General features: G+C 46.8%; 2 protein-coding genes across 2 annotated transcripts in view; one reads left to right on the forward strand and one right to left on the reverse strand.

Moving 5' to 3' along the window:
• The window catches only part of LOC149328233 (uncharacterized), a 230,728-nt gene that overhangs the window by 93,793 nt on the left and 114,796 nt on the right, over window positions 1-22,139 (reverse strand). The window lies entirely within an intron of this gene.
• Window positions 1,297-19,264, forward strand: LOC149328235 (BTB/POZ domain-containing protein 6-like). Its single transcript, XM_089559823.1, has 4 exons — window positions 1,297-1,409; window positions 11,768-11,877; window positions 16,156-16,376; window positions 18,360-19,264. Exons 1-4 carry the CDS (start codon window positions 1,403-1,405, stop codon window positions 18,964-18,966), a joined length of 945 nt encoding a protein of 314 aa, XP_089415949.1. The 5' UTR covers window positions 1,297-1,402; the 3' UTR covers window positions 18,967-19,264.

Here is a 22,139-nt window from a genome sequence, read left to right on the forward strand (position 1 = left end):
TGGCACAGGCCTGCCAACTGGCTCGAGCCGAGCCACCACCGCTGCCACGTGCAGATAGAGGAGAGTTAAAAGATCACAGGAAAGAGAAAAAGAAGAGAAAAAACGCGCGTCGCAGCAACAACCGCGTCCGCCGAAGCGGACCCTGGCTGAAAAAACAGATAAGCGGCCGAAGCCGCGATCGCTCCACCTCGACCTCAGCATCACGGTGACCTCTTCACACTGCGTAAGTTTGTTTATTTGTTTATTGGGGTTTAACGTCCCAAAGTGACTGAGGCTATGAGGGACGCCGTAGTGAAGGGCTCCGGAAATTTCGACCACCTGGGGTTCTTTCACGTGCACTGACATCCTTATATTAACCTCGCTATACCTGTAAGCATCCGACACGGGTTGTGTTATGTACGAAATTGCAGTATCTCAGACAGAGCAAGCTGGAGCGTTCGCACTGGCGGTGGTGGACGCGCACCGGCGGCTGCGGGCCTCGGGGTCGGTAGTTAATCTTCGGAAACAGCGGAAGAGGCAGCTGTGGCGCTAGCCATAGCACTGACACGGAAACGATCTCGGATTCTAAATTGGCCGTCCGTAGTTTTGCGGGGGGCAGAGTTTCGAATGTGGCACAGCGAATACTGAAACTGACCAGGGAACCTTGCAAAGAAATTGACCACCTGACAAAACGTTGGATAAGGCACAAGAGACCACCTGGAGGAGACCCCAAACGAGGCCCTTTCTTACCCCCTATCTGTTATCAAAAATGTACCCGGATGACTATATCCCCGAGTGCAGGTTCTGTGGCAAAACAGCCACGTATGACCACACACTATGGCAATCTAAAGAAGAACCTCCACGGGAAGTTCTAGTACGAATTCCTTCTGTTGAGCGATGGGAGGCCGTTGTGGTCAGCCCGGACCCGGGCAATCAAGGCTTGGCCACCGAGTGGGCCGCTCAGGTCGCCGCCAGCCATGGTTTGGTGGCCATCTAGCGCGGACCGTCGGCATCTGCATTTTTGACGGAATAAATGTTTTCCAATCCAATCCAATTCAATGATATGCAACGTAAGCAAGCCGCGTCTGGTGCTAATGCGCCCTATAACCGCATGCTGATGCAGCCGCAACCAGTAGCCGCAACACGCAGCTTCGATAGGCTACCGAAACTGGTGGCTTAAAAGAAACTAAAACGAAAATACATTTCCTCCGACACCCACTTTCCCACTTACAGCCTCAGTATGCGGAATAAAGCCGTCAGATGGCGCTTCTTGTCCTATGAAACGGTTTTGCCACAAACTTTGAAAACCAGAGCCTCGTTATACGCTCGCTTGACGCGTTGTTATGCGCGTTCCTTGCGTTGGGAGTAGCTTCGCTAATCGTCGGAGAGCGATCGTCCTGCCGTGGAAGATTTCCTGGAAAAAATGTCCTGTGAGTAGTAAGATCTTAGTACTTTCATTTTATCAGAACCATTTGGCAAGAACTTGTTTGTTTGTGCTGGCCAGCTGATGGAACAGCCAGGCAGCGTCCACATGTGTTTTTATATGTGAGCGCGACATCGAGTGAGTGTTGTTGGTGCGACGGAATAAGGATGAAAAGGATAGTGCACGGGCTTGCCCACTGGCTCGAGCTGAGCCACAATCGCTGCCACGTGCGGACAGAGAACTGAAAGATGTGAGAGGAAAGATTGGTTGATGTATGGAGTTTAACGTCCCAGAGCGACTCAGGGTATGATGGACGCCGTAGTGAGGGCTCCAGAAATTTCGACCACCTGGGGTTCTTTAACGTGCACTGACATCGCACAGTGCCCGGACATCTATAATTTCGCCTCCACAGAAATTCAGCCGCCGCGGCCGGGATCGAACCCGCGTCTTTCGGGTCAGCAGCCGAGCACTGGGCCACCGCGGCGGGCTGAGAGGAAAGATTGGAACAGACGCGCGTCGCAACAGCCGCGTCCGTCGAAGCGACGACGCCGGCTGCAAAAGATACCCCCCCCCGATTCCTCCTCGAGCGAGTGGAACTACTCCGCGAGTATACGCTTAGGTCGGCGGGCATATTCGTCTCTGTCTTAATTGTTTTCCTTTTCCTTTTTTTTTGAAGCGAAAGCTTCCCTACGGGACCTCGGGCTTTCTTCGCGGCGCTTGCGGTTTTCACCTTCATTTGACCTTCAGGTAAAGCAAAGGAAAGTGGATAACTGGTCCCTCGGGACATTGGATACATTAGTCGCGCTTTAAGCTGCGAAACCGATGAAGAGCGGGGTCTTCGAAAGCAGGGAGGCGCAGATCCGGCCCCCTGAGACAGTGGACACCTCAGTCGTGCTTTAAGCTACGTGGCGGTGGTGACAGATGTGCGCTGCATGCGTTGGTACTGGCAACGTTGTGGTACAAATTTGGCACGGGACCCATAGGCCGTCGGCGTTCATTGTGTTCATTGGCGTTGAAGTGAAGTGAAGTGAAAACTTTATTAGCTCTAGATTCGGTTGTACTCGGCGGTTTTGAGATGGCTTCGTCCATCTTGCTCAAAGGTCGGTTGCCCTTAGTCCAGGGCTCCGCTGGATGCTGCTGCCAGTTTTGCTCGCCAAATCAGACCTTCTTGGTCGACCCGGCGATCTCTGGAGAGCACTCCCTCCCATTGTTCCGCACTCGGGTTTGTTGTCACTGGTACCACGGTTATTCTTTGGCATGCCCACGTTATGTGGTACAGCGTGGGGGGTCCTTGGCACCAAGGGCATTTGTCATTGTATTGTGTTGGATACATTTTGTTGAGTACGTGTAGGTTCGGGTAGGAGCCCGTCTGTAGCTGCCTCCACGCGACAGAGTCCTCTCTGCTAAGGGAGTTGTCCGGTGGTGGATACCGCTTTCTGCAGTCCTTGTAATAATTTAGAATCGCCGAATAATCTTGGGGTACAGGTTCGTTTCCCTCGAGGTCGCCTACGTTGGATGCTCGGTAATAAGTGTACCCTCGAGCTATCCTGTCGGCCTCTTGGTTCCCTGTTACTCCCGCGTGTCCCGGCGTCCATACTATCGTATGCCTGATTGGTTCTTCGTTTGTTTGTCGTTGTGTTATGTGGCCCCCAGAGCGGAGTATGCGGAGCGCTCTGTGCCCTATTCTGCCGCATAGGTAGTTGCGGCATGCTGTTTGTGAGTCTGTAAGGATTTTTAGAGACCGTTTAGATCGATAGCCCTCCGCTGCCGCTAGAGCGACGGCCGCTTCCTCAGCCTCGACTATCGTACAGTCTTGCAGTGATGCGCTGGTGATCTCGCGTAGGGTCGAGTCAATCACCGTTGTTACCGCATTGCTGTTGTGCTGCCCCACTGTTCTGGTGTATGTGGCTGCGTCCACGTATGCCGTCGTTTCTTGGGGTGCTAATGTCTTTTGTAGGTATTCAGCCCTTGCCTCTCTGCGTGCTTTGTGTAGGTTAGGATCCATGTTCCGGGGTATTGGCGTTACATTTAGTGTGTTGCGATATTCGTCCGGGATTGTTTCTGTCCTCTGTATCTCTTGAATTTGATCGGCGCGGCCCAGTTTCTTTAGGAGCTCCCTGCCAGATGGGGTCTGTTGTAGTCTGCGCAGTTGGGAGACTAGTTGTGCCTCTCTCAATTCATCGAAAGTGTTGTGTAGTTCTAGGGCTAACGCCGCCGCGGTGGCTCAGTGGCTATGGTGCTCGGCTGCTGACCCAAAGGACGCGGGTTCGATCCCGGCCGCGGTGGCTGGAATTTTTTTGGAGGAGAAATTCTAGAGGCCCGTGTACTGTGCGATGTCAGTGCACGTTAAAGAACCCCAGGTGGTCGAAATTTCCGGAGCCCTCCACTACGGCGTCTCTCATAGCCTTAGTCGCTTTGGGACGTTAAACCCCATAAACCAAACCAGTTCTAGGGCTAACAACGGTTTTGACTCCGATGATTTTAAGGAAAGGAACTGGCTCCCTGGTTCAGTGGACGCCTGAATCGCGCTTTGAGGTACGTAGTGTGGTCGAAGAGGGATGTGGCCTGCTTGCATTAGCGGTGAAAACGTTGCGGTAGACATGCGGCACTGCTGCAATAGACCTCAGCGTTCATTGGGCGAGCAAACTCTCGCGATCAACCATTAACTGCCACCTACCAGGGTGGCAGGGTGGGTGCGCTGCCTATCCGTTGTCCGGAACGCACTCAACGTTACAGACGTCAATCTGCGCATAGTTGCCCGATACGCGATAGCTTTCGCTCGCTACCAGGTTCAGTAGTAGTAAAACCGCAGCTAATTTCTTTGGCGCCCGTTTCTGCGTTTCGCGGCGTAGCCGTCGTCGTTGTCCGTTGTAACCAGCAGTAGACGCCTTAGACAAGCTCCCGGTCCATTGGTTTCTAAGCGTTTTAAGCTTCGAAACCAATGGAGCGGTAGCTTGGAAACTGAAGGAAAGGTGCATAACTGCCCTCTTGGAACAGTGGACCCCTCAATCGTGCATTAAGCTACGTGGTGGTAGTGAGAGATGTGCGCTGCATTCGTTGTCATTGACAACGTTGTGCCATTTGAAGGAAAGTAAGTGCGCATGACTGGCTCCGTGGGTCAGTGGACGCCTGAATCGCGCTTATAGGTACGTGGAGTGATGAGAGAGAGATGTGGCCTGCAAGCGTTAGCGCTGACAACGATGAGCCTACTCTCCCGATCAGCCATTAGCTGCCACCTGTCAGGGTGGCAGGGTAGGTGGGGACTTTAATGTACATATAACGACAAACAGGAATTTCTTACCATTTATGCTGGAAAACATCCCGTTCCTCTCGCTCGTAACGCCTCCCACGGCTCTGACAACCTCGCGAAATACTTGCATAGACCGCGTATTTGAGAACCATGCAGGCATTGGTGCAGCAAGTCGACCATATATCCATCTATTTCTCCGTCCACAAAGCTTCCTTCATGACAATCAAGAACTGTTAGAGGAGCGTTTCTTGAAAAAAGGAATATGTGTTAAAAATAAGTCGTCTGTAATTGTACATACATGTCTTGCTCGAATTCTTCGCCTCAATCTATCGAAAAGCTGAGACACCTGATGAGCTGCGCTCAAATTTCGCATTAGGAAGCAACATAATCGTAGGCATTTTTTTTTAGTTTACCGGACGCCTACTGTGCACGCTCAGTGGCCCCGTCCCCCAACCATGTCACTGCGCATGCCCAGGAGACGTTCCGTAAACCGGTGTACGTCTCCGCTAGCGCGTCTCCCCTCCGTCCTTCGAGAGATCTGCTGTTACCTGATCCTCACCAGCTGTTTTCCCCTTTCCTGAGGCTTTCTTTACTTCCTATGTCGTTACAGGTGGGATGTCCAATTGCTCTGCTCTACGGCCTGTATCATCAACGTTCTCATTACTTTGGCTACTGTATACATTTGTGTGGAACTCTGCGCCTGCTTTCATATTGCTAATTATTTATATTGCTAGTGGCATTGCCCTGTTCGTCTCTTAGCGCATACATCTGGTTTATACCTATGCCTAGTTTTCTCTCCACGGCTCCTAGGCTACATGTTTTCGTTGGAGCGTGCTCGATTTTCCCCGTGTTAAACTTCATTATGTCGGCTGCCTTCGCTAATTTATTACTGCCAGTTCTAATCTGTCCGCAGATTTAGACGCTTCATCTCTGGCGTTTCCTAATCAGATTTTTCGCCTCTTGACACAGATTTCCGGTATTCTGTCGAGCCATCCGACCGCCTACTTCTACTGCACACTCAGTAATAATATCTGTGAAATTATCGCTCATTCTTTCAACATTAACGTCGTTTTCCTCTGTTAGAGCCGAACACCTGTTCTGCAGCGATATCCTGAATTCCTCTACTTCCTCTCTTACCTCTAAAAGTGAAGTATCTTGGAGTGATATATGACTCTACTCTTTCCTGGCGGGCTCACATTGAGCAAGTTTCTGTAAAAGGAGTTCGGGCCATTGGCATCCTGCGTCGGCTTTGCAGCGCTAGGTCAGGGTTGAGAAGGCACACACTTCTGCTGATCTATAAAATGTATGTCCGCCCAATTTTGGAGTTCGGATGTGTTTTATTCTCAGGAGCTCCTGCCTATAAACTTCGCCCGCTTGTGCTCTTGGAGCGTGAGGCGTTGCGCCTCTGTTTGGGACTTCCAAAGTATGTAGCTAATGTTGTCCTGCACCTTGAGGCGCGACTTCCATCTTTATTAGCCAGATTTCGCCTTTTAACAGTCCAAACCTTTTTAAATTTGTGCGACTCTCCTCGCCACACATCCAATGTAATATTTCTTAGTCAACCCGCAGTCTTTTCAAATGCCACCTGGTCTCGTTTGCATACTCCGCAGATATGTTTCGTGCGGTCTCTCCTCGATCCCTTAAACATTAAGCTCACATATATCCATCCACTGTATAACATCTCACCTTCAGTCGAGATTGCATTTGATAACATTTTCCCATCGAATGCCAAGCTCCAGCCCTTTCCACTCCTTCACGGTTTGTTACAGGACCACCTAAGGTCCTTTCCTTTTCATATTCCCATTGCTACCGATGCCTCGCAGGATCTTGAAAAGGCAGGTGTGGGCATTTTTTCACCTGCATTGGGATGGTCCTTTTCTCTCCGTCTCCCTGACTTCACTCCAATTTATCTGGCCGAATTATTAGCTGTAATTCTAGCCTTACGTAAATTAGATCCTGCCGTTTCCCAAGTCATGGTTATGACGGACTCTTTATCTATTTGCTTTTCATTATCATCACCCTCTGAGTCTCGGGCATTGCGCATCTGTAAGCAGGTGATCCCGCTCCATCTAAATTCGGTGAGGTTGCTTTGGGTACCGGGTTACGTGGGCATTCAGTTAAATGAGGTTGCTGATTCATTAGCAAGGGCCTCTCTCTGTGGCCCAATAATTGCTGTCCTGCCAACCTGCGCATATACAGCTGCGGGGAGGTTTCGCAGTTACACAATATTTCAGGAATTTTCAGCCTCGGCGCTTACTTCATCTCCCGAATATCAGCACCTTCTGCACCCTTGGAGTAGCAAAGACTGGAGCTCGCGCAGACTGGAGGTCTCTTTCACGCGTTTGCGATGCCGAGTTCCTCTGCTTAATTTCTACCTTCACAGATCTGGTCTGGCGGTTTCTCCCCAGTGCCCATTTTGTGCCGAGCCTGAGACAGTGGATCACTACCTGCTGTTCTGCCGCCGACTCTCTTCTTTGAGGAGGCGCCTCTTAGAAATTCCGTTTCACCAGCTGGGTCTTCCTGTCTCCACTGAGGTTGTTCTTTCCTTTGGCGCTACTTCGCTTGGACGAAGCAACAGGAGTGCGCGCTGTGCAGTTCAAAAATTTCTTCTAGAAACACAGCGACTCCCATGCTAATGTTCATTTTATTTAATTATTTTCTATTTGTTTTCATTTTTCTGATTATCAAACAGTTCATTTATTATTATTATTTTATTACTATTATTTTTTTTCTGTCTCTCTTTCAGTCAATACAAAATTGAACCATTCCATATGTTGCATTCAAATTTGCACATAGAGCCGTCGTCCCATCTTCTATCTCCCAGCTAACAGGACCCCTTTTGTTGCGTCGTCCAATCTGTCAGCCTATACCCTATTACTACTACTTTTCCTCTAAAACTCCTAATCATTCCAACAGTTCACCGCCTGTGTCTTGGCCACTCCCCCGTAGTGGGTATGTGCCATTCTACTTGAGGCCAACCAACCAACCAACTTGTTAATGGGCTTCCGCTTCGCTAATTTATTCTGTTCCCTTCTGAGGTCTACGTTAATTGGAGAGCTTACCAGTCTGTGTTCGCTGCAGCGTACCTTTCCGGGGACCTCCACATCCAGCACGATGCCCGGGTGAGCGCATAGTATGAAGTCTATTTCATTTTAGCCTCACCAGTGGGACTGTTCCACGCCCTGCTATTACTGGGGCCTACGCCATAGTCGCCTACCGCCTGGTCTCCAGCGTGCTTCTTGCCTACCTTCGCAGTGGAGTCGCCCACGATTTTATTTCGTTCATTGCCTATTCCATGTCTTCACAGAAGTTTTCAACGATCTGATCATCACGGCTAGATACAGGCGCGTAGGCCTGTGCCCCCTTCATATTGTACCTCTTATTAAACCTAATTATGATAGCTGCCCCCCTCTCGTTAATACTATAGAACTCCTACACGTTGCCAGCTATATCCTGATTGATGAGGAATCAATCAATCAATCAATCAATCAATCAATCAATCAATCAATCAATCAATCAATCAATCAATCAATCAATCAATCATTTTATTTCCTTAGAAAAGGAGGAGTACGGGACTAAAAGCTCGAACAGCTTGACGAGGTCCCGACCCCTTGTTAGTTGGCATGACAGCAGGATGACGGCCAGTCTTACACAAAAATGAAAAAATATCACAAAGCAACGGGTAATACAGAATGAAACAAGACGGCAATCAATCGGAGAAGCAACAAAAGGTAATACAGATAAATCAACACACATAAGCAACATTAGTGAACAAAATTAGGCGAATAGGAAGGCATGGTTTAGTCTTGCGAATGAAGTTGACAAAAACGTTTAATGCGACAGTTTCGGTTTCTGGAGGGATCAAAATTTTGTCGGTCTAGTAAGTTTAACAGCGAAGGTAATGTATAAGATACAGATTGTTCATCATAGGAGGTTCTCGGGGTGTGTACAAACCACATTTCTTTATGTCGGGTCTGACGAATATTTGTGTTTTCTTGGAGATTTGCCAGATGAGTTATGTAATCAATGCCAAACTTTACAAAACCTTTGTAGCACAACATCAACCTGTAATTATAAAAACAAAACACAGGAAGAATTTCATATTTTGGAAAAAGTGGTTTTGTGGAGTATGTATAATGGACATCAGCTATGTAACGTACAGCTCTTTTTTGTAGCAAATGTAGTTTCTGCAAGTTTGTCACGCCAGTTGTGCCCCACACCACAATCCCACACCTAGTTCTATATCTGTCCGCTAGTCGACGACAACACAGTACGTGCCAGCCCTTTAGTACTGTATAGGCCTCATGAGGCTAGGCTGGCCTCACTAGATTAGGTTGTTCTAGCGTTAAACGTTGCCAGGTTCAGTTACCAATGGCAGCCTGTCCGGAGCCAGAGATTCTTAGCACCCGCCGCTGCGTCACATGTCTCAACGCCGCCTTGGTCTGTTGTTCCGCAGCCGTTGGGGACGGGGAGGGTCCAGGGTTAACTGGTTTGTTCATAGAAAGTTGTGGTCAAGTACTACGCCAGGGCGGCCAAATTCTGCCCTGCTGAGGGAATGCGTTGTCGGTTCTGGTCACAGAGATCATGCCGCACTCCAGGCCTGGTTATGCAATTCCGTCGACACGGGGGAGAGTTTCTTATTTATTAATTTAAACTCGATGGAGAATTTTGCGGCACCGGGATTCGAACCCTGGTCCTTTAGCACGCGAGGCGGATGCTCTACCTCTAGGCCATCATTGCACCTAGAACTCGCAGCCCTGTATGCGCAATGCCTTATGACCTCGAGAGTACCAGGAGCTTGGAAGAACGCTAACATTGCCTTAATTCATGAAAAAAAGGAGACGTCAAGGACTTGAACAATTACAGACGCATCAGCTCATTGTTTGTTGCCTGCAAGGTATTTAGTAAGGTAATCGCAAATGCAATCAGGACAACCTTAGACTATAATGAACCAAATGACCAATCTGGTTTTCGTAGAGGATACCCGACAATAGGCCATATTCAGACTATCCGAAAGGTGTTAGGGAAATGCACCGAATATAATCGACCCCTATATAATGCGTTCGTTGATTAAGAGAAAGCCTTCGACTCAGTTGAAACCTTCGCAGTCATGCAGGCATTGCGGAATACCGGTGTAGAAGAGTCTTATGTGAAAATATCGGAAGATATATATAATGACTGCACAGCTACCATAGTATTTCATAAAGTCAGCAATAAAATTCCAATAAGGAGAGGTGTCAGGCCGGGACACGTTCTCGCCAATGCTATTCACCGCCAGTTTACAGGAGGCGTTAAGAGGGATGGGTTGGGAACAGTAGGGTATAAGAGTTAATACCTAAATAATTTGCGATACGCTGATGAAATTGCCTTGCCAAGTCACTTGGGAGATGAGCTGCAAAGCATTATAAATGAGTTAGGAAGAGCAGGACGGTGTTAAGAAAATTAAAAAAAAAGTATGTGGGGTACGGTGGCCACAGCTGTCAAAGCACAAGGGTAATTGGAGAGACATGGGAGAGGCCTTTGCCCTGCAGTGGACGTAGTCAGGCTGATGATGATGATCAGTATGTCTCCTCTATACTAGAAATATCTACATCACGTTATACGCGCGTTGCGGAGTGTCGCGATTTGATTGCCTCATTCAGCTCCCTACCACAAGCGCGCGGTTTTCGAACGAAGCGAGACATTACCTGTACCAAATGTGACTCAAAATATTTTTAGCCTTGCTTCAGTTTACTCCTATATTCGTGATTTGTTGCCTGTTTAGTAGTGCGTTTCATGCCACTTTCATAACTTTTCACAGCTCAGGAACTCTTTGATATTGGTGTGCATTCTCAAAATAAACTTGATTGGTTCGAAGCTGCGCATAAAACTGTGCTGCACCTAGTGAAAAAAGAAAACGCGCTTCACCAGTGACTTTATTCACTGCGCAAATAAAAACAATGAATTAGCAAATGATTGTTGACTAGCATTAGGGATTATTAACAAGTTTCTCCCAAGTGAATAACGCTCCATGTGCCCAGGGCGTCTGAGAGACTATCCCAGAATTGACTTTACGCGGTATAGGTGCAGGCGGTAGCATCGGGAGGACTGCATGCAGGCGGCATCTGATGATGCACTCCTTTACGCCCCCCTCCACGCTTCTACTTTTGTCCCCCATTAATTCGTGAGCGGCAGAATGACACACACAACCTATGCGATTCATGCGGTCGAGTATGACTTAGCATTAGCCCCCTGACGGTGGCGGGTGGCGTGACCGAGATAGTTTTAGCACTGCCACGTCTTCTCGGCGGGGCGTGCGAGGAAGACGAAGTCAAAGGATCCGCGCGGCCGAATAGCTCCTCCACTCGCCAGGTCGGCTTCTGGGTATTAGAGTAAACCTGCTCTGAAGTCCAGCAAACGGCTGGGTAAGAGTCCAGTCTCCGCCTGTGCTCTATGCCATCGTTGTGTGACACGCCGTGCCCCTCTCCACGGGGCCCGTCCAATAGAGCAATCAGTGTGCCACGCCGTGTCTCCTCCGCTCCCCCACCCCCAACGACTCGACTCTGCTTGGTGACGATGGTTTACCTGTCGCCACCTGCGTACATCCCTCAAAACATTTCGATCTAGTGTAAGACGTACGTTTGTAGCTGTTTCAAGACGTTTTGAAAACGTTCTGTGCTTCGTGGGATAAAAAGTTCATGCAAATGCCACAGGTGGCACGACAGCCTGCCAGCCGCCGAATTTCGGTCCTGTCATAGCACAATATACCGATGCATTAAGCCTATGGGTTGCTTTGCAGGTGGCTTACCAAAGGTCTGAACGTCTGCAGTGATAGAAGCAGTAGAAATAGCGACGTACCAGAGAGAAATAGAGTTTTGATTTGAAAAAGCTCAGAAAAAAGAGCTCGCGCTCAGGTTGTATGCCTCCCGCAGCCCTTATTTACTTCGCTCATACATTGCTCTATGACAGAACAATTTGGAGGGCCCCTTTCATGATCAGCTTCTGACGTCGTGGTGGCCCATCGCAGTGCGTGGGAAGTGGAACGGAAAACTGGCACTTGTGCACATCACGTTACTGTGCATCAAGTACCTCGCGTTTTAATCACAGTACGCCCTTCTTTCCTTTATCACTTTTAGGTTACTGCGACGATTGCGGTAGCTACACCGACTGCAAGTACAGAAGAAGGGCAGGGTACCATGACCGTGTCAAAATCCAAAGTTCTACTCAGACGGAGAAGGTACAGGAGGTAAGCCTTACGAACAAATGGCCATAAACTAATTTTTAATGTTTCGAGCCACACATATGCTAAGCTGATTTAACTGCCTGAGTAGTGCGTAGTGTTAAAAAATGTGAGCTGGTTCTAAAAATTGCGCTGGAGACCATTACTTTTTTGTTTTTAGGAGAATCGCGTTTTCTGGCTTTGATGACGATCGCTCGGAAGGAAAGGTGCATTGATTCGTGAGAAGTGTGCAGTTGGGAACGAAGTATTATTCTCGCAATTGAAACTCGTCTGTTTAATTACGGCACCGAGAGCATTTACACATCCGGGATTGTTGATAGGAAGTCAGAGGCGCCGGGGTCTAACTTCACAGATCCGGCAACAGGTGTACCTGACGTCATCGCAGTCGGCTTGTAGAAACGACCCTTTTGCCTCGAGACCTCCATTTTATTTTCTGGCTTTTCCAGCTACATCAAGCTCCGTTTAGTTTTATGTAGCTTCATTGCCATTAGAAGGTAGTAATTAGTCTCTGGAATCCAACCTTAACTTGTCGTCAGTAGCACTTTCGTCCTTGACGTAGGAACGGCTCTAGAATATTCGTACTGGGGTAGCGTCCATGTAAAGGAAAACAGTGGCGTGGAATAAGATTTTCGCCCGACATGACGCCTTTGTGGCGCTGGCCCTAAAAAAGTGTCAACGAGACGTCCATACATTCGCTTTCCAGCCACAATCGAATCTACCACCTAAGACGTTTACGGTACCTGTGGACGAATAAAATTCCCTCTTCGGGACTTAGAAAAGCCCCTGCATGCTTTTGGTGCCAAAGCAATCTTGAGCTCTCCGACACCAACCAGGAACCTTGTCATCATCCGATCTGTGTACCTAGTGATCTTGGATATTCGGATCTTGTGCCCAAGCTTAGCATCAGCGACGCCACTAGGTTAAAAAAGAAATCACATCATGATCAAATACTGGGAGTCCAACCCACGACAGCGCGAAGAGATCAGATTCAAAGGCCACTACGCGAGAGCAATAGGTCCTCGCCGCAGCCGAACAGGCCTCGTGTTAAGCTACAGCACACCCTCACGCTCTGCACTGCCCATCTTCTTCCGCGAATACTTATATGAAAGTAGTATTTACTTTACGTGATCTGACACCGAGGATGAGGAAGTTAGAGACGCGCATAAGTGGCTACAGCATTGGTTCTTCGATCTTCATAGGGGATAGGCCTGAAGGACGAAACAAGTTGTGGAGAAAGACATCATTCGCGCTAGCCTAAAAGGCTATTGATTGTTATCGACCTTTCCAAAGATTTGGTCCTGTTCTCAGACTTTACAGTAACTCCATAGACTGTGAGACGTCATGTGCAATCTGCACACTTAACGAAAGAACCCCAGCTCCAACACTGCACACCTGTGAAAAAAATTGCGTTTCTTTCCGGGACCATGGACAGAAAAGAACACGTGGTGTGTGTACGTCACGAATGGAAATTAGTGATTTCATCAGACGAACCGAACTTCTTGTCGTGCAGGAATGATGGGTTTCGTGGTATACGTCGCCCAAAACGCAATTAATATGAATCAGGTTATGAACCTCCCACGTTAAACCCCAGTGGCCGGAATGCAATGACACGGGGCTGATTCTCCGCTCGTGAGGTTTGTCTCCTTGACTGAATTCAAGGAGTTACCATAAGCGATGAGGTCGCTCGGGACATTCTTGAGAAGGTTATACTTCTAACGGTACGCAAGAATATGAAATCTGCCTAGTTGTATCAGCAGGATTACGACTCGAAGCACTCTTCTGCGCTTTTGAATAATTGAATGAAGAGGAGGACGGTAGACGTTATGGTGCCAGACTACTGAGATTATTTGATTTGAACATTTTGGATAAGCATCGTATATCTTCAGAGGGACAAAAAAGCTAGCAGCGCCGAGCAGAAAGTTGAGAATCTGCTGCAAAAGTGGAGCAACATGGACTAGATGTTGTTCTCTGAGGGTTTCCTGGACTCCATGCTTCGGTGGAGTCAAGTAGTGATTGCCAGTATAGGTTTGTATGTGCAGTACTGACGCATTAGGTTAGGTTCAAAAGGCACCCTTGTTGCCTCATTTTGCACCAAAAAGTATCGCTCACACCTTCACGCAACCGTTACTGTGAGAACAAATTCTCGCTTAAATGATTATAAGTATTAGTTGTTGTCATGTAAAAGTGTCGCATTGTCCTTCCTTTAACATTGTGCTCGTATTTTAGTGCAGTAAGAAGTTAAATTAAAAAAAAACTGAAAGTTATCATTTTCCACTACTGTATATATATACAGGGTGTGCCAGCTACATGTAACCAAACTTTTAAAAAAGAGGAAGTGCCCTAGCCCAGTGAGAACAACTGAAAGTTGTGGCCAGTGGCGTGTCCTAGTCTGCCGTATTTTTTATTATGCAAACGTAATTAATTAGCAGAGATTAATTAGCTAACTTTTTAATTATTGCTTTCAGGGAGAAAATATCAATGCAGGAGTTGTAGATCCCATAGAAAAATAACCGATTGCCGTGTTTGCAACCAAGTACCACTCATAGAGCGTCTTTTATTTGCCTGGTAAGAAAGCCCGCGAAATACAAAAAGAACCACGTGATAGGGAAGCAGTTTCAGCGCTCCCAAACGACCGGTCAAGCAACGACATCCGCTTATGTTTGCAACGCTGTCCCGAACAGGGTTCGACGCTTTGAGGTGGTGGCGCGATAAACGCCAGGAACTGCTTATGCGTCATGGAAAGTAAGCGGGCGCTGCTTTTCAAGGAAGTGAAGCGCGGCTCGCACGGAGCGCTTTTTCACGCGAAACCTCGCCTCGAGTGATAGGCATTTGGCCGTGCCGCCGAACTTGCACCGTCACGCGTTGAAGAAGCGGTCGCCTTAGCGCCCATGCGAGAGTTGCTGGCATATCTCTCGCAACCATCGCAAAACGCCGGACCCTCTTCGGGACAGCGTTGCAAAGATAAGCGAATGTCATTGGTTGACCGGTCGTCTGGGGGCGCTTAAACTGCTTCCCTATCACGTGGTTCTTTTTGTATTTCGCGGGCTTTCTTTCCAGGCAAATAAAAGAAGCTGTATCAGTGGTACTTGGTTCCAAACACGGCAAACGGTTATTTTTCTATAGGATTTACAATTCCTGCATTGACACTGTCTTTCTAAAAGCAATAATTAGAAAGTTAGCTAATTAATCTCTGCTAATTAATAACGTTTGCATAATTAAAAAATACTACAGACTAGGACACGTGACTGGCAACACCTCGCAGTTGGTCTTACTGGGCAAGGGCACTTCATCTTTTTTAAAAGCTTGGTTACATTTAGCTGGGACACTGTGTATATATATATATATATATATATATATATATATATATATGGGTGTGTGTGTGTGTGTGTGTGTGTGTGTGTGTGTAGAATTTTTGACCTAAGATTTTGCACAATTTTTAGAATAGGCTTCTTCAGTTAGAAGACCGCTTGTTTCGGCACGGCTTTGAGCGGTGTATAGTACACCACAGCTATGACGTACTAACAGCAGCCTGGTTAACTGATATAGAGTGGTTAAAAGTGTGGCTATTGCTGTTAGGCTTCTTAATTATACAGAGGTGTGTAGCCTACCGTAAGCAATATCCATATCATTTTTTGAATTTCGGAAAGGCGGTTACCCTCCGCGCTGCAGCACAACAAATTCTGGTTATTGCGATGCATTACGTGCACTGGAGAAATTTCTTTGCCTGAAAGCTAAAAACTGTAAATTCTAAAAACCGGTTTAGACATTACTTACGGTGGGCTACATGACTCCATAATTAGGGTGCCTATAGGAGTAAATAATAACTGAGGAGCCTAAGAGTTAGAAACTTGACTGTTAAATATTGGTTACCCAGCCTGCTTAGCATGTCTTAACTGTCTTCTGATTTACTACACAGACCACAATATACTATGACGAAATGAGCTCTTCTAACTCAAAAAGCCTATTTCCTTTAAATTGTGTAAAGTATTTGGTGAAACACACTGTATAATTACAACCTTAAAATTGTGCATGTCGATGCGACAGTTGAAGTTTCAGCTCGAGAAATAGCTAAGGGGGAGGCGGGCATATGCATTCGCAAATATTCGTCGTGCTTAGCAGACCACGAAAGTCAGTTGCTTCACCAGCAGTGATCGACGAGAATGTGGGCCTCTCATTCAGTTTTTTGTAGTTTTTGGAACCGGGTTATATAGCCGTGTTCTTAGATTTGATGATCTGATGTTGACAAATTATGATACAATCCTAACCTCTGCCCTTCCCTTTCAGTTCTCTTTTGCAAGATTTCTCAACGCTGGGGACATTGCCGATGTAGAGATCGTCGTGGATTGTGCCCACTTTCCCGACCAGCGGAAGTCATTCAAGGCGCATCGCACGATCTTAGCGCTCCAGAACGACGTCTTCAAAGCCATGTTCTATGGAGACTTCCCCAAGGAAGAACGTGTAATCATCACAGACTTGCACCCGGAGGGAGTTCTCGGCCTTCATCGGTACGTTCACACTAGTGATTTTGCGGTTGAGCCACCACTACGTCGCGTGACATGTTCCAGGACTGTTGAGCTGGCAAACTAGAAATTCTCATGCGATTACGTTTTGCTCATACACAACGCAAATATGTCCTTTACGATCCGACCGCGGAAGACGGTACTGTGCTGACCACCTTCCACATCTGCGTACTTGGTTGACATCACTTTATCACTCTACTGTAAAAAGACGTATGGATATTACGGGGCCAATCTTAATAAATAAATAGACTGAATAAATATATAAAGGAACACAAACACCAGCCTTATTATTCGTAAACGATACTGCATCCAGCATTACATGATCAATGAGGTAATTTGCCGGTGATTGTGCCATTTGCCGGGCAATCTCCCATTTTACCGACTGTATTATGTTAATGAATGATTTGTACAACTTAGAAAGGTGGTGCTGTGAACGAAAAATTTATGTTACCACTAAAAAATAAATTAACGCGTTTCAGTACCCGATGTAACGTTTTGTCGACACATACACAATCAGTAACAGTGAAATAGAATCTGTTGAGTATTCCAGATCCTTAGTAGTGTATTTAACCCCTAATTATTCGTGGAATATTCATATCAATCACCTTCTGACTGACACATATAAAACTCTAGGTTTTATACGCCGGTCAATTTGCAAATGTAATAAATCTACACGACTATTTGCTTATACTACGCTGGTCAGATCAAGCCTGAATGTGCGTCAATCATTTGGTGTCCTCATCAACCGCACTGTATTGTCAGCGCGAAACAGGGCCAGTCGATTCCTCGCACGTCAATACTCGCGTTACCCAAGCATTACTGCGATAAATGTTAACCTTAACCTCCCAAGGTTGGATAGGAGACATCAGATATTACGTCATGCCTTGTTTTTGTAAATTATACTTTAACGCCGCATGGTATGCTCCATAGCGCCAATATTGCCTGCCATACGTACAGTCTTTGTCAAAAGTAACCAGGCTGTATGGTTTGCTTCTAGCTTGTATAGTGGAGCCCTTGTGGCTTTCCTAAAGCTCAAAAGGTGATGGAAGGTAAGAAGACCCCCAGTCCTTACCTTTAACAACCCTTTCAGCTTCAGGGAAGCTCTAAGGGCTCCACTGTACCAGCTAGAAGCAAACCATGCAGCCTGGTTACTTTTGACAAAGGCTGTACATTTCATCGATTTGACCACAATAAATAAAATCGAACATCCATATGCACACACGCCGTTAGATTTTCGTTTTTACACCAGATACTAAGAGAGTGAAATACCCTCCCCCATTCTATATTTAAACCGGTTGATTGCGATAAGTTCTTTACAGTAAAAGAGAGTTTAACAGAGTAGGTATGCAAGATTTATCTTTTGACCCGTTTGCTTGGAATCTTTGTTTTTTCTCTAAAGCCATGGAGTATGTTGTATTCCATGCTTGCTGTTTTCAATTTTGGCATATTATATTCATAACGTTCTTATTGCTGACTGCTTAGACTTGTTGTTACGAAGTATTCCGGAATGCTCTTTAAGCACCCTTATATTAGTATTGAATTTTATAACTTGCTTTTCTTGCGTGATATTCCCCCCTTGTAATGCCCATATTGGCCTTTAGGGTAAATGAAAGAAAAAAAAACGCAGATACTAAGCTGTAGGGTTCCGAAAAAAATTTATTTCTGCAGCAGAGCTTATCAATTACACGCTCTTCCCCTGCGACCTAGCACGTGGGTAGTAAATCACATGATGCGCGGCCGGTATCCCTTCCTTGCGTTAATGATCTCAAATGTGCCAAACCAGGAAGCTGTTAATTAAGAAAAGAACAGGGAAATATAAATCACACTTGAACCATCTGCCTAACGTAATAAATTCAAATTTCGAGGAACTGCATTTTTGCATATCGGAAATAAAGTGCAAGGAGTTTATGCAAAAAAATTTGGTGTCGTGAACTCTCAAACAACTAATATCCATGGTGTTCAATGCAGGTACTTCTACAGCGGCCAGCTGGAAGTGGGAACCGTGCACCAGGCCCTGTGCACTCGAAGCGCGGCTCTCAAGTACCTGGTGCCGGAACTCGCAGAAAAGTGCATCGCTTACGTGAAGCACAACATGAAGCCGGAGGATGCGTGCCCGGTCTTGGACTACGCCATCACTATGGGTGAAGATCACAGTGACCTCCCTGCATTGGATCTCATCCTGGCAGATAGCCTCACCGTGCTGTCCTCAGATGCGTTCGCATGCTCTTCGGAGTACACGGTCGATTACGTCATAGACCATGTCGTTGACGTGCCCGAGATTTCGGTCATGCAGGCCCTCCAAAGATGGGCAGAGGAGCAGTGGCTTCACTCAGCCCGTGTTGTTGACGGAGAGCCTGAGCTCCGAGCGCTCGTGAAGCCCTTCTTCCCCAAACTTCGGTTCCTCGCGCTCTCGGCCGAGGAGTTCGCTACTGGACCGAACCTGTGGGGAATCCTGGACGACCACGAGGCTCGCGCAGTCTTTAGCAATATTGTGAAAAAAGGTTCGCTGCCTTTACCCGAAGGCTTCAGCAACGTCGACTATCCCCGAGTGAAGCAGGAGAAGACCTCCCCTTAGGTGCACCCGAGGTAGACACCTTTCCTCGGACAGCTACTGGCCACTTCCAAAGCCAGAGCCTCCGGCCTACCCCTCTTCTACGCTCGTACACCTAGGTGCTACGTTTGAACTTCGCTTAGCTTCCGAAGGATGCTTCCTAATTCTGAGTTTAGATCAGACGTCTTTTTCGTGTCCTCGCAGTATTACCACGTATTTTTTTGTATTGTGTTTTGTGCTCCGCTGCATCACCGAATGGTTGAAGTTTATCAAGTATTGTTAGATTCTCATATATTTGCTTACGGACAGCCAATAAGGAACACTGGGCGACATTAGTGTGTCCTGTTCGGTACATGAGAGGTAATAAAGTACTTTTGCCTGTTTCTTTACTTTTGTTTTTGGGAGAGGTTCCTGCTGGCCAAAAATTAGGGCACCGGAGTGACGCGTTTTTGTAGTAATTACACAGATGCTGTTTCTTGTGATTTAAAGCGAAACTGAGGAGAAGCTGAAGCTGGCTTGTATTGATAGATGACCAGCCCTTAACCACAAAAAGTCGCTCTCACTGAAATCAAAGGCCTTGTAAGTTAGAAAAGAGTAGGATCTAAAATACGAGTATCGCCGCCACAGGCGAATCTCACAAGTCTAAGCGCGGTGACGAAATACCCGGAAACAACACTGATCTCTCAGGCTCACAAAACGAAGGACGCGGGTTTGAATATTGAAGTAAGCTTTGTTTTTGAACCGCTAGTGCGCTTTTATCATTCATGAAAGACCGAAAAAAGACATCTTGAATACTAGCGGCCAGCCACCGGCGGCCGGCAGAATTTCGGTACGTTTTGGTGCTTTGCGGCTATGAGCTTTGCGTGCCGGCGTGGTTTCGTTTTTGACGCGCCTGAATTTACAAATGTGGAGCAGCATAGGAAATTCAAGCGCCCCTGTAAGTTTTGCACTGACGAAGTTCAGACCTCAGCACACACCTCGCTTTTGTAGCGTGAGCTACATTGGCCACAGTCCCGCCGTTTCGCGTGCTCCCTCCGTGGACCATACTGCGCATGCGCTAACTGACGTCATTGCGCACAGCTGGCGCGCCTCGCCGCGCGCGCTCGCCGCTGCTGCCGCCGGAGCAGAGCCACGTGTCGTCACTGCTCACGCTACGTATATCCTTGCATAGCAGAGCTAAGCCACTACCAAATTTTTCATGTTGTTGGCGTTTCCCGCATTTTTCCTCACGCTAGAGCAGTGCGGGCTGCCTTATGCATGCGTGTACGCCGCTCACAGGCGAGGTACGCGTACTGCGTCATCGGTTCTTCTCTTAATCGACAATTCACTCAATTAGTTTATTTTGCTCTCAGGAAAACACTGTACAAGTTCAGAGAGAGAGAAAGCCTGTAATGAAAAAGAATTTCGACGGCGTTTAAAAATCGCTGTCACGCTGCTCTGCTTGGGGAATGGAATTTCGGAGATAAAGGTGGAAGGAGAGCGGTGCGGAAAAAAGGTAAAGTAAAACAAAAAAGGGAGAAGATAAACTGCGGCGAATAAATGCGCACTAAGGTGCATCGACGAGTAATGATGTTACATATGAATTGATTATGTGCATATTTCGATAAATAGGCTACCAAAGTTCCCATCGAGAAAAGTGCATGAGGGCAAACATGCAAGGTGAAATTAGAGCCTGTGAATATTTACGATGGCATTTAAATAAGCAAAAAAAGTTCATTGCATGTCTCTGTTTCCTAGGGCCGGCTAAGGGGCCAGTACACTTTCCATTGTTAGATGCACTGGTGAGAGCTTCTCCATAGAGTTTTCATAGTACCCACGCTTGTCAGAATACACAGGGCACCCGAGCAGGATATGTGCGACAGTTTCGTTCGAGCAGCAGTGGTCACAAAGCGGACTGTTCATTTATCCACAACGGTATCGCAAGCCATTTAAAAATGTAGCTTTCAGGCGAAGTCGGCGATAAAGTGTTTCCAGATCGCGAGAAATTCTGGGTGGGAGTCTTGATCTCAGATGTGGGTCCAATGAGAAATTATAGTGATGTGTCGGGAAGCTCCAGAGCAGATACGTTTCTTCAGAAGCAAATATTTTAGCCGTTTGGGACACATCAGGTTTCGTGACGGAAGTCAGACCGCATCTTCGATGTTAGTGGCCTTTACGGGCCGCTTCATCAGCTTTTTAATTGGCCACAATGCCACAGTGTGCTCGTATCCACTGAAATGTTATGCAGTGGCCTGCGACAATACCTAAATGATGAAGATACCCGATGTAAAGGGAAATAGGCTGGTTATTGGTGTTCTTCAGCAGGTCGGACAAGATGTGCTGAAAGATTCTTTGGATTCGGATAACCCAAGGGCCAGGGGCTCAAATCATATCAAATTTATTTTCCAGCAGCCGGATGGTCGCCTGGGCTAAAAGCTGTACAAACAGCTTGGCAAAGGCCCGAAAACCAAAACATGGTATGACAGCAGCAAACAGAAATGAATGAACAATTCATGAATAATACTGAAGTGGACATAAAGAAAGCTTATAAACGCATACATCAGTATAACGCAACAGAACGAAGCTAGGAAAGGGTTTGTCAATAATGAACGGAGTAGCTACAGTTTAGCTATATATGAAACAGTTCGTTGACTTGAACTATAACCGAAGTATTTACAGATGAAGGGATACAGATTTAAACTTGCACAAAGTATCTTCTCAGTTGTTTTTGAGTAAATCCTGTAGTTTCTTGACATTTGTTACGAAAAAGTGGAATATTATCAGCCAAGGATTGGAGCTTGCAGCTGGTTCTAAACTGTGGTAGAGACCACGTGTCAGTACACTGAGTGGTGACAATAGTCGTACTATACTCAAGAGCTGCAAGCTGTGCTAAGAAATTCCTCATACCTGTGGAAGCAAAGTACATTGTTTGCAACAAACGAAATTCACATACATTGTCTACACGTATCATATTGACTGACGCTATTCCGGAATTTACTCGACGTTCCTTCAAAGTTTACAATGACACAAATAATCTTTCTTTGCAAGATGGTAAGCTTGTTCATATTTGCTTTAGTTGTTGTTGCCCATACCTGAGGTTTCCCCCCCCCCTTGTTCATTTTGTGATCGCCAAGGACCATCTACCACACCCTCTCTCTACCATGGATACCAGGGTACAGTAATTTATGTGAGAGAAAAATAGAGCGTAATATATTTGT

This window comes from Amblyomma mixtum, chromosome 9 (assembly GCF_055824585.1).
Source record: "Amblyomma mixtum isolate Tamu chromosome 9, ASM5582458v1, whole genome shotgun sequence".
Classification (NCBI taxonomy): domain Eukaryota; kingdom Metazoa; phylum Arthropoda; class Arachnida; order Ixodida; family Ixodidae; genus Amblyomma; species Amblyomma mixtum.